General features: G+C 46.4%; 1 protein-coding gene across 1 annotated transcript in view; it reads left to right on the top strand.

The window, feature by feature from the left end:
- NXF1 (nuclear RNA export factor 1) overlaps positions 1-12,835 on the top strand; it is a 313,238-nt gene that overhangs the window by 229,962 nt on the left and 70,441 nt on the right. The window contains exons 16-18 of the mRNA XM_069207165.1: positions 4,923-5,038; positions 5,454-5,496; positions 5,581-5,653. Of these exons, the coding sequence (XP_069063266.1) occupies positions 4,923-5,038; positions 5,454-5,496; positions 5,581-5,653 (232 nt within the window). The remainder of the gene's footprint in view (positions 1-4,922; positions 5,039-5,453; positions 5,497-5,580; positions 5,654-12,835) is intronic.

Here is a 12,835-nt window from a genome sequence, read left to right as displayed (position 1 = left end):
TAGGCTGACTAGTTCCAGCAGCCTGCCACACCAGAGACATGTTGCTGGCCCCATGGGGAGAGTGCCTTTGTCACTCTGAGGCCAGTAACAAAGCCTGCACTGGGTGGAGATGCTAACACCTCCCCCAGGCAGGAGCTGTGACACCTGGCGGTGAGCCTCAAAGGCTCACCCCTTTGTCACAGCCCAGCAGGGCACTCCAGCTTAGTGGAGTTGCCCGCCCCCTCCGGCCACGGCCCCCACTTTTGGCGGCAAGGCTGGAGGGAACAAAGAAAGCAACAAGGAGGAGTCACTGGCCAGTCAGGACAGCCCCTAAGGTGTCCTGAGCTGAGGTGACTCTGACTTTTAGAAATCCTCCATCTTGCAGATGGAGGATTCCCCCAATAGGGTTAGGATTGTGACCCCCTCCCCTTGGGAGGAGGCACAAAGAGGGTGTACCCACCCTCAGGGCTAGTAGCCATTGGCTACTAACCCCCCAGACCTAAACACGCCCTTAAATTTAGTATTTAAGGGCTACCCTGAACCCTAGAAAAGTAGATTCCTGCAACTACAAGAAGAAGGACTGCCTAGCTGAAAACCCCTGCAGAGGAAGACCAGAAGACGACAACTGCCTTGGCTCCAGAAACTCACCGGCCTGTCTCCTGCCTTCCAAAGATCCTGCTCCAGCGACGCCTTCCAAAGGGACCAGCGACCTCGACATCCTCTGAGGACTGCCCCTGCTTCGAAAAGACAAGAAACTCCCGAGGACAGCGGACCTGCTCCAAGAAAAGCTGCAACTTTGTTTCCAGCAGCTTTAAAGAACCCTGCAAGCTCTCCGCAAGAAGCGTGAGACTTGCAACACTGCACCCGGCGACCCCGACTCGGCTGGTGGCGATCCAACACCTCAGGAGGGACCCCCGGACTACTCTAAGACTGTGAGTACAAAAACCTGTCCCCCCTGAGCCCCCACAGCGCCGCCTGCAGAGGGAATCCCGAGGCTTCCCCTGACCGCGACTCTTTGAATCCTAAGTCCCGACACCTGGGAGAGACCCTGCACCCGCAGCCCCCAGGACCTGAAGGACCGGACTTTCACTGGAGGAGTGACCCCCAGGAGTCCCTCTCCCTTGACCAAGTGGAGGTTTCCCCGAGGAACCCCCCCCTTGCCTGCCTGCAGCGCTAAAGAGATCCCTAGATCTCCCATTGACTTCCATTACAAACCCGACGCTTGTTTCTACACTGCACCCGGCCGCCCCCGCGCTGCTGAGGGTGAAATTTCTGTGTGGGCTTGTGTCCCCCCCGGTGCCCTACAAAACCCCCCTGGTCTGCCCTCCGAAGACGCGGGTACTTACCTGCAAGCAGACCGGAACCGGGGCACCCCCTTCTCTCCATTCTAGCCTATGTGTTTTGGGCACCACTTTGAACTCTGCACCTGACCGACCCTGAGCTGCTGGTGTGGTGACTTTGGGGTTGCTCTGAACCCCCAACGGTGGGCTACCTTGGACCAAGAACTAAGCCCTGTAAGTGTCTTACTTACCTGGTTAACCTAACAAATACTTACCTCCCCTAGGAACTGTGAAAATTGCACTAAGTGTCCACTTTTAAAACAGCTATTTGTGAATAACTTGAAAAGTATACATGCAATTTTGATGATTTGAAGTTCCTAAAGTACTTACCTGCAATACCTTTCGAATGAGATATTACATGTAGAATTTGAACCTGTGGTTCTTAAAATAAACTAAGAAAAGATATTTTTCTATATAAAAACCTATTGGCTGGATTTGTCTCTGAGTGTGTGTACCTCATTTATTGTCTATGTGTATGTACAACAAATGCTTAACACTACTCCTTGGATAAGCCTACTGCTCGACCACACTACCACAAAATAGAGCATTAGTATTATCTCTTTTTACCACTATTTTACCTCTAAGGGGAACCCTTGGACTCTGTGCATGCTATTCCTTACTTTGAAATAGCACATACAGAGCCAACTTCCTACACATGGTCAATTCCACATATATTCACCAAAGACTATTAGACATCAAAGCATGCCAACAAGCTAGAGTTGGCCACACCGTCTTACGGACTTTGTTTCAAACATCTGCGCCATCCACTAGCTGACCTGCTTATCAGAGTACTGCTTTGCAGAGCATGTATATCTACAGCCACACATGCTATGCACAAAATTTACTTACCCTGTAAGCATCTGTTCATAGCATATAGGGCCATATGTTCACATCTGTTTCCTTGGGAGCCAGCTGTTTCAAATATTTTCTCACTTTTAACTCCTAATTTCTTGTACACAAGGTCATGCATGGTCCTCATACTGTTTCTGTTTCACCCATGCGCTCACCTGCTGTGGAAATAATCGAACAATGCAGCCAGTGCCTGTGCGCTTTCCTTATTAAGTGAGGAGTCACCATCTCCAGTGACTAGAAAAACTTATTTTAAGAGAAACTAGTTGCAAACGCCCAAACCCATCAATAGATGGCAGGAGTATGTAGAGCCTATGAATCTTTAGCACTGTGCGCTCCAAACAGATGGCCACAGGGTATCATATTCCATACTTCCTCCCATTCCACTGCTGCTTTTGAGGAGGGTGAAACCTACTCTATGCATAACGTGAATCTACAATCAACATTTTGCAGATGGATATTTTACCTGTAACCATTTGATACAAGTTCTGTTGCACATTAGCAAGTGATTCTTCTTCCAGGGTAAAGAAAGAACATGTATTTTTCATTGAAATACAATATGTATGGCACATGGGTACAGGCTTAAGTTTCCCATAGTTTTTTAATACATTTTTGTCATGGGTGAAGTTGAAACAGACTTTGAGAAAAGGAAGTTGGAATATTTCTGGCCCAAAATGAGATGACAGGAGAGCGTCAGCAACAAGCCTAGCTCAACTTTTCATTACTCATGTCAGTGACTATTGTACTGGTAATCCCGGTGCCCTTATCCTAATGACACATCCTCCTTTTCTTTTTTTTAATGGTTTGGTTAAGGGACAAGGAGTGTGTACATAAGGGTATGCCTCTGTTCTTGCTTTAAAGTTAACTGTTTACATGGTGTCCAAATAGCTTACTCCTGGTTCTGATGTTCAGTCATTCTGGAAGAAGGGTGTCTACGTACTTAGAACTTTTATAAGAGAATTATACATTAGTGGAGTACCAAATTCTGCGGCATGGTTGACTAAATTGTTTGGCAAGAAAAGATCATCAAATAGTGTGGCCTGATGCAGCACATTTTCATGTAGTATTACTTCTTTGTTTTGTCATTTTTACAGACATTAACACTTACGTGGCAAAGGCTGCATTCCATTAGTGCCAGTTTAATATCTAAATACAACAATAAGCCACAGAAAGAGGATCAAGTCAATCTCTGCAAAAGTCCTTGCACTGCATAGCAACACAAGTACCCACGTTTTTAGTAACTTTTGGTCAGTTTGAGCTGGAAACAGTTTTTTTTTTTGTTAAACTCTGCATATTGTGCAGCAGAAGATGGATCCATAATTATGCGGATATGCCGTATAATTGCAGTATTCCAGTGGCCCTGGTTATGAACTGATCTCTTTTTTTCACTGATTGTTTTAGGACTACCCAAACATGCAATTATTTGGAAGACTCATTGCTCTAGAGTGATACTGACTTGTTCTGGTGACCTGCCTTTCATGGTTCTATGGCTGAACCACGCATGGAAGAACCACGCGTGGCTATACAACGAGGTCGGAACAACAACCGCGTCTTTAGCACACATGCCTTTATTGCGCATGCCTTAACTAATTTTGTGGTAAAAGCATGGCTTGTTAAAGGTATGTGTGTTAAACACATGCGTGGTTTAACCATACAACCCTCCCCCTTAACTTAAAGTACCTCAAACCCCTCCCCCCACCCACCCTGAGGCATAAAACTACCCCACCCCTTAAAAAAAGCCCCTCCCCGCCCTAAAACCCTGCCCCTGCAAAAAAAAAAAGAGACGACTGCGACCCGCCCTGAGGCCTAAAACCTCCCTGGAACCCTTAAAACAAAATAACCCTACCACCCCACCTGCCCTAAGCCCTGAAACATTCCCTCACCCTGAAAAACTTCACACTCCCAAAACTTGACCCCAGACCCTCCTCGTCCTGAGACCTAAAACCTTCCTCCACCCCTAAAAATAAAAGAACCCCCCACCTCCCCTTCCCCCCCAAAACTACGACATTTCCCCCACCCTAAAATGTACCCCGGCCTTCCCAGCCCTGAGCCTTTACACCCACCCCAACTCCCCCCATTGCCCCAACATGCCGCCACCCCCAACCCCACTTTTCCGGCCGCCGAGTTCCTCTCTCCTCTGTGTGCCTGAACCAGGCATATGCATGGTTCATTAATCACACTTTTGTGTGGTTCAGACACGAGTGGTTCAGAGCAAGTGTGGTAATGCTTGTGTGGTTTTGGTGTGCGTTCATATCAATCTGTGATGCAGTGGAATGCCCGGGTGTCTGAGATTTCCTGGACCCTGGTAGACCGAGGTCTGGGCTAACCCATCTACAACATCTGCTTGTGGTGGAGTCCATACATCTATCGTATTTACTTAAGAAATCATTATCTGTTTACATTTTGAATCGATGTGTTCCTGTAGTGCCAACATTTTAACCGTTTTCTAGCTTTCTTTGATATACTGGTCACTACATCTCTCCTCCTCCCTTTTCTGGTTGTATTCTTTCTTTCGTACCTTTCTCATGCGCCTAAAAGGAATCAAAAATATGATCTATTGGGACGTGTTCTGTAGCTTCTGATATCCGAATCGATGGCTTGAAGTTGTCGCTCGTGATCTGACCAGGCTTGCTAAAGCATTTACTACTGTGTTCCAAGAATCTTCCTCTGTAGTCAGAAAATACTTTAATCAGGTGATGCTTACTTTAGAACATACCAGTGTCCATTGAGTATTTACCATCTCATCTCTTGCAGTTATGCGGTACAAACTACTGAAGCATACTAGGCTCAATGTGGTGGCCTTCCTGAATGAGCTGCCCAAGACTCTCCATGACATCAATTCCTTTGTGATCGACATTACCGCTCAGACAGTGAGTCTTTCTTTACAGCACTCTGTGTTAACTACCACCTTTGATTTTTGTTTCCTAGGGGTAAACTTCGATCATAACATGCCCTCACATCTTTTTTGCTTGACTTCTTTACTTAAATTCTCCATTTTCTAGCATCTTTGGCCTCCTGCTCTGTTCATCCCCCTTGCTTTTTTCCCTTCTTCCCTCTTCCTTTCCTCTCTACATGTCTTTTTCCCTCGCCTCTGTTACCTCTTCGGTCTCTCCATGTGCCCTCTGCCCTCCACAAGCGTGTTTTTATGTTGCCCTCGCCCTCTGTCATCCTTGTCATCCACTGTTCTGTTTCCTTTGTTGTTTTTACGATTTCGTACTAATTCTCCCCGCGTTTTGCCTCATTTCTGTTTCTAGTGTATCCAATATTGTGCTTTTGTTTCCTCAGAACACGCTCTTGTGCTTCGCTGTTCATGGGATCTTTAAGGAGGGTAAGCATCTCAAGTCTTCAGCAATTGTGTGATTCAAAGTTTATGCTATTTCTCTGCTTGATTTTACTTTTTTTGTTTGTATAGTGGAAGGGAAATTTCGAGACTCCATGAGGGCTTTTAACCGGGTGTTTATCGCAGTACCTGCTCCAAATGCTGGGTAAGAATATAGCTATAATTTGGAAAGGCAGTAGTTGGACACTTGAGTTTTGTTGATGCCGGGAGGGTTATGGAACTGAAGCCTGTAGATTACTTGTTCTATCAGTTAAGTTTAGATATTATTCCTTGCAGATATAGACCTAGTATATCCTCTGTTAATGGGCAGTATGGCAACCAGGTGTGCTAGCCTATGAAGCAGAGTGCGCACGCTTAACTGTATTCCTCACTACCCTCACACTAATTAATTCTTGTACAGCAGTCCTTATTTCTCATCCTTCCGCACAGATCTGGGTGCCAGAGCACTCTTACATGAAAAAGATATAGCATGACCCCCAAACATGATGTAATTTAACAATGAGTACAGTTACAGTGTTTTTCTATAAGGAAGCAATCTGCTCTTCTCTGAATCCTTTCGGACTCATGGAGCTTTGCTGGAATTTTTATACTTTTGCTAGTCAATAGAGAAAACGTGGGACAGAAGCATATAGTACATTCAAATTGGTATGATTGAGCTTTACCTTTTCAGGTAAAAACTGGATAGCTTGCTGGGCTGAAGAATCCAGTCCAAAAATGGGTCAAAAAATCCAGTATGCTCAGACCTCCATCCTCAAAGCAGAAATAAGACTTCACCCAAATGAGATGGCACATACTGCAAATATTCAGTTGACATAAAGCCTTGATGTCCACTTGATGAGGCTACTTAAGGCCTACTAGTCAGGGGTTCCCGTGTATTCATTATTGTGGAGAGACTAAGGTGACCCGCGGTCTCCCAATTCTGGAGGCAACACTATGCTTATTATTGGAGCATTTATAACCATTAATCTCTTTACGTAGGGTTTTCATATGTCCCAAACACAGTGCTTAGACTACTTTATTCAGATGGCAGTTTGAGTAGAGCTATCCAGTTATTATAGGGTTAGTGGAGACTTGTAGCTTACTGTTTGATCAAGATGAAGGTTCTGGGAGCACTGCCTGTTGAGACTGGGAAATAAGGGTATGGTAGCAGTGGGGTGGGGTGGGTGGGTGAACCTGTAGTTCCTCTGTTGACTAGAGTAATTGTCCTAGGGTCTTCTTTGAAGGAAAGGAGCCTCGACAGGGATCAGAGATTATTGTGAGTGTTGCACAGATAGAGTACTGCACTTGTACAGTGTTTTCAACACCGTTCTTCCTCTTGGTACTGTGATGATTATATTGGCCTTGCCTTACATCTTGTAGCAATTTAGAGTTCAATGAGAGTGGTAGACCTTTCAGGTAAGTTGACTTTGTGGATTGTCATTTTAACTTGGATTTTTTTGCACCACCCAGAAAAGGATTGATGTGAATCCAATAAGATAATTCAGTTCTTTACTTTCAGGACTCCAACATTGGGAGGGCCAATTTACGGCAGCTAATCAAAAGAGAGTATGCTATCTGAGCTAATTCAGAAAACTCCTGTTCATCCAAAAGAAAATCAGAGGCACACTCTTCTTGTGTTTTCGATTGTTTTTCAGAATGATGTGAAGTTGTTTCATTTCTATACACTTCAAACTCAATTTGGTAATATGCAACAACGCTAACGAGGGATGCAAATGTTTGTAAAGCAGTGTAAAGGGTGATGAGCCCTGTGGGTGTAAACTTTGACAGAGGAGTAATATGCTGTGACTCTGAGCTGTTGGCATGGTATCCTTCAAACAAACCTAGATCTATCCATGTTGCAGCTAGCAAGGTGATTCAAGGCTATTGAATGAACTGCTGTACCTTACCACTGTATCATATGTTGCCAACAGACCTAAATGTATCTTAGCTTCAGGTTTGTTGGAATCCAGTCAGAAGAAATTCTCTGTTCGTGACTAGTGCACCTGTAGATAAAAAAAAGCTGTGCATAATCCTGACATCTAACACTGGGCTCGGATGTGTACAACTTGTTTTTGTTCGAAGAAGTCTTTTGAGTCATGAGTTATTGCAGGAGTATGCACAGCATGTGAATCAACAGCATTACATGCCATGAACAGATGCTTACAATGTAAGTAGCATTTTCCATAATGTCATTCAAGGCCAACTCTACCTCTTGTTGGTCTGTCGCCAAACTGACTAATATGAAGGATAAGTTATGCATTGACTAAATCTAGAATTTGGTGGGGTTACCTCTCTATCAAGGATTGTGCAGAGGAGTGGAACAGGATATACCTTGGTTTGCTCATATGGATCTACTGATGATTTCCTAACCAGAGATGACTGTTGAATGTTTCTGATGGATTCATCTTCCCCCAGATTCATTACTGTACTCCTTCCAGGCTTCTGACTGGTCTTTAAAACGTTTCCTAAGTAATGTCTTTCTAGGCAGCAAGATGGTGCCGCGCAGCTTCAGGCACAACCTCAGCTTCGATATCATAGGTATATAATAGGCACCACCCCTCATGCTGATGCTTGTTCCTCTGTTTCTGTACCTCATCGACACACTCCAGAATCCCTTTTGGGTGTTTTACCAACAAAGTCCTCAACTTGCAATAGCGACTTGCTTAAATATCTCCCAGAGGATGTTCCTGTAAGCGTCCTTTCCACAAAAAGTGCCATTAAAAAAAAGTGAACACCTTTCCCCAATGCTGGACTCTTCTTCATTGTTAGGCATCTGTCTGGCACCTAAGAAGATGAGACCAGAGTATCTGTGTGTTCGGTGGCATGTGTAGCTGCAGATACACATGCTGTGCATAGTCCGCCGTCTGGTGTTGGGCTCGGAGTGTTACAAGTTGTTTTTCTTCGAAGAAGTCTTTTCGAGTCACGAGACCGAGGGACTCCTCCTACTTTGGTTCCATTGCGCATGGGCGTCGACTCCATCTTAGATTGTTTTTTTCCACCATCGGGTTCGGACGTGTTCCTTTTCGCTCCGTGTTTCAGGTCGGAAAGTTAGTCAGAATCTCGGAAAAATCCGTCGGTATTGTTTCGTTCGGTATCGGGTTAGATTAGACAGATCGACACCGAATCTTCGGTAGCCCTTTGGGGTAATTTCGATCACCCGTCGGGGCCTGGTCGGCCCGATCGCGTGCAACATCGAGACTGATGGAACGGACCCCGTTTCGATTCTGTCCTAAATGCCACAATACAGGGAGTGCAGAATTATTAGGCAAGTTGTAATTTTGAGGATTAATTTTATTATTGAACAACAACCATGTTCTCAATGAACCCAAAAAACTCATTAATATCAAAGCTGAATATTTTTGGAAGTAGTTTTTAGTTTGTTTTTAGTTTTAGCTATGTTAGGGGGATATCTGTGTGTGCAGGTGACTATTACTGTGCATAATTATTAGGCAACTTAACAAAAAAAAATATATACCCATTTCAATTATTTATTATTACCAGTGAAACCAATATAACATCTCAACATTCACAAATATACATTTCTGACATTCAAAAACAAAACAAAAACAAATCAGTGACCAATATAGCCACCTTTCTTTGCAAGGACACTCAAAAGCCTGCCATCCATGGATTCTGTCAGTGTTTTGATCTGTTCACCATCAACATTGCGTGCAGCAGCAACCACAGCCTCCCAGACACTGTTCAGAGAGGTGTACTGTTTTCCCTCCTTGTAAATCTCACATTTGATGATGGACCACAGGTTCTCAATGGGGTTCAGATCAGGTGAACAAGGAGGCCATGTCATTAGATTTCCTTCTTTTATACCCTTTCTTGCCAGCCACGCTGTGGAGTACTTGGACGCGTGTGATGGAGCATTGTCCTGCATGAAAACCATGTTTTTCTTGAAGGATGCAGACTTCTTCCTGTACCACTGTGTAGGAAGTTGGCTCTGTATGTGCTATTTCAAAGTAAGGAATAGCATGCACAGAGTCCAAGGGTTCCCCTTAGAGGTAAAATAGTGGTAAAAATAGATAATACTAATGCTCTATTTTGTGGTAGTGTGGTCGAGCAGTAGGCTTATCCAAGGAGTAGTGTTAAGCATTTGTTGTACATACACATAGACAATAAATGAGGTACACACACTCAGAGACAAATCCAGCCAATAGGTTTTGTTATAGAAAAATATCTTTTCTTAGTTTATTTTAAGAACCACAGGTTCAAATTTAACATGTAATATCTTGTTTGAAAGGTATTGCAGGTAAGTACATTAGGAACTTTGAATCATTTCAATTGCATGTATACTTTTCAAGTTATTGGCAAATAGCTATTTCAAAAGTGGACACTTAGTGCAATTTTCACAGTTCCTGGGGGAGGTAAGTTTTTGTTAGTTTTACCAGGTAAGTAAGACACTTACAGGGTTCAGTTCTTGGTCCAAGGTAGCCCACCGTTGGGGGTTCAGAGCAACCCCAAAGTCACCACACCAGCAGCTCAGGGCCGGTCAGGTGCAGAGTTCAAAGTGGTGCCCAACGCATAGGCTAGAATTGAGAGAAGGGGGTGCCCCGGTTCCAGTCTGCTTGCAGGTAAGTACCCGCGTCTTCGGAGGGCAGACCAGGGGGGTTTTGTAGGGCACCGGGGGGGACACAAGCCCACACAGAAATTTCACCCTCAGCAGCGCGGGGGCGGCCGGGTGCAGTGTAGAAACAAGCGTCGGGTTTGCAATGTTAGTCTATGAGAGATCAACGGATCTCTTCAGCGCTGCAGGCAGGCAAGGGGGGGGCTTCCTCGGGGAAACCTCCACTTGGGCAAGGGAGAGGGACTCCTGGGGGTCACTTCTCCAGTGAAAGTCCGGTCCTTCAGGTCCTGGGGGCTGCGGGTGCAGGGTCCTTTCCAGGTGTCGGGACTTAGGTTTCAGAGAGTCGCGGTCAGGGGAAGCCTCGGGATTCCCTCTGCAGGCGGCGCTGTGGGGGCTCAGGGGGGACAGGTTTTGGTACTCACAGTCGGAGAGTAGTCCGGGGGTCCTCCCTGAGGTGTTGGTTCTCCACCAGCCGAGTCGGGGTCGCCGGGTGCAGTGTTGCAAGTCTCACGCTTCTTGCGGGGGTCTTTAAAGCTGCTCCTTGAAACAAAGTTGCAGTCTTTTTGGAGCAGGTCCGCTGTCCTCGGGAGTTTCTGGTCGTCGTCGAAGCAGGGCAGTCTTCAGAGGTCGCTGGTCCCTTTGGAAGGCGTCGCTGGAGCAGAGTTCTTTGGAAGGCAGGAGACAGGCCGGTGAGTTTCTGGAGCCAAGGCAGTTGTTGTCTTCTGGTCTTCCTCTGCAGGGATTTTCAGCTGGGCAGTCCTTCTTGTTGTCGCAGGAATCTAATTTTCTAGGGTTCAGGGTAGCCCTTAAATACTAAATTTAAGGGCGTGTTTAGGTCTGGGGGGTTAGTAGCCAATGGCTACTAGCCCTGAGGGTGGGTACACCCTCTTTGTGCCTCCTCCCAAGGGGAGGGGGTCACAATCCTAACCCTATTGGGGGAATCCTCCATCTGCAAGATGGAGGATTTCTAAAAGTTAGTCACCTCAGCTCAGGACACCTTAGGGGCTGTCCTGACTGGCCAGTGACTCCTCCTTGTTGCTTTCTTTGTTCCCTCCAGCCTTGCCGCCAAAAGTGGGGGCCGTGGCCGGAGGGGGCGGGCAACTCCACTAAGCTGGAGTGCCCTGCTGGGCTGTGACAAAGGGGTGAGCCTTTGAGGCTCACCGCCAGGTGTTACAGCTCCTGCCTGGGGGAGGTGTTAGCATCTCCACCCAGTGCAGGCTTTGTTACTGGCCTCAGAGTGACAAAGGCACTCTCCCCATGGGGCCAGCAACATGTCTCTGGTGTGGCAGGCTGCTGGAACTAGTCAGCCTACACAGACAGTCGGTTAAGTTTCAGGGGGCACCTCTAAGGTGCCCTCTGGGGTGTATTTTGCAATAAAATGTACACTGGCATCAGTGTGCATTTATTGTGCTGAGAAGTTTGATACCAAACTTCCCAGTTTTCAGTGTAGCCATTATGGTGCTGTGGAGTTCGTGTTTGACAAACTCCCAGACCATATACTCTTATGGCTACCCTGCACTTACAATGTCTAAGGTTTTGTTTAGACACTGTAGGGGTACCATGCTCATGCACTGGTACCCTCACCTATGGTATAGTGCACCCTGCCTTAGGGCTGTAAGGCCTGCTAGAGGGGTGTCTTACCTATACTGCATAGGCAGTGAGAGGCTGGCATGGCACCCTGAGGGGAGTGCCATGTCGACTTACTCGTTTTGTCCTCACTAGCACACACAAGCTGGCAAGCAGTGTGTCTGTGCTGAGTGAGAGGTCTCCAGGGTGGCATAAGACATGCTGCAGCCCTTAGAGACCTTCCTTGGCATCAGGGCCCTTGGTACTAGAAGTACCAGTTACAAGGGACTTATCTGGATGCCAGGGTCTGCCAATTGTGGATACAAAAGTACAGGTTAGGGAAAGAACACCGGTGCTGGGGCCTGGTTAGCAGGCCTCAGCACACTTTCAATTGTAAACATAGCATCAGCAAAGGCAAAAAGTCAGGGGGCAACCATGCCAAGGAGGCATTTCCTTACGCAACCCCCCCCCCCCCCCCCCCCCCCCCCAAACGAAAGAGGATGAGACTAACCTTTCCCAAGAGAGTCTTCATTTTCTAAGTGGAAGAACCTGGAAAGGCCATCTGCAGTGGCATGGGCAGTCCCAGGTCTGTGTTCCACTATAAAGTCCATTCCCTGTAGGGAGATGGACCACCTCAACAGTTTAGGATTTTCACCTTTCATTTGCATCAGCCATTTGAGAGGTCTGTGGTCAGTTTGAACTAGGAAGTGAGTCCCAAAGAGGTATGGTCTCAGCTTCTTCAGGGACCAAACCACAGCAAAGGCCTCCCTCTCAATGGCACTCCAACGCTGCTCCCTGGGGAGTAACCTCCTGCTAATGAAAGCAACAGGCTGGTCAAGGCCATCATCATTTGTTTGGGACAAAACTGCCCCTATCCCATGTTCAGAGGCATCTGTCTGCACAATGAACTGCTTAGAATAATCTGGAGCTTTTAGAACTGGTGCTGAGCACATTGCTTGTTTCAGGGTGTCAAAGGCCTGTTGGCATTCCACAGTCCAGTTCACTTTCTTGGGCATTTTCTTGGAGGTGAGTTCAGTGAGGGCTGTCACAATGGATCCATATCCCTTCACAAACCTCCTGTAATACCCAGTCAAGCCAAGGAATGCCCTGACTTGAGTCTGGGTTTTTGGAGCCACCCAGTCCAGAATAGTCTGGATCTTGGGTTGGAGTGGCTGAACTTGGCCTCCACCTACAAGGTGTCCCAAGTAA

The sequence above is a fragment of the Pleurodeles waltl genome, chromosome 9, assembly GCF_031143425.1.
Source record: "Pleurodeles waltl isolate 20211129_DDA chromosome 9, aPleWal1.hap1.20221129, whole genome shotgun sequence".
Classification (NCBI taxonomy): domain Eukaryota; kingdom Metazoa; phylum Chordata; class Amphibia; order Caudata; family Salamandridae; genus Pleurodeles; species Pleurodeles waltl.
The sequence above is the reverse complement of the archived record's forward strand: the minus strand, read 5'-3'. Positions and strand labels throughout refer to the sequence as shown.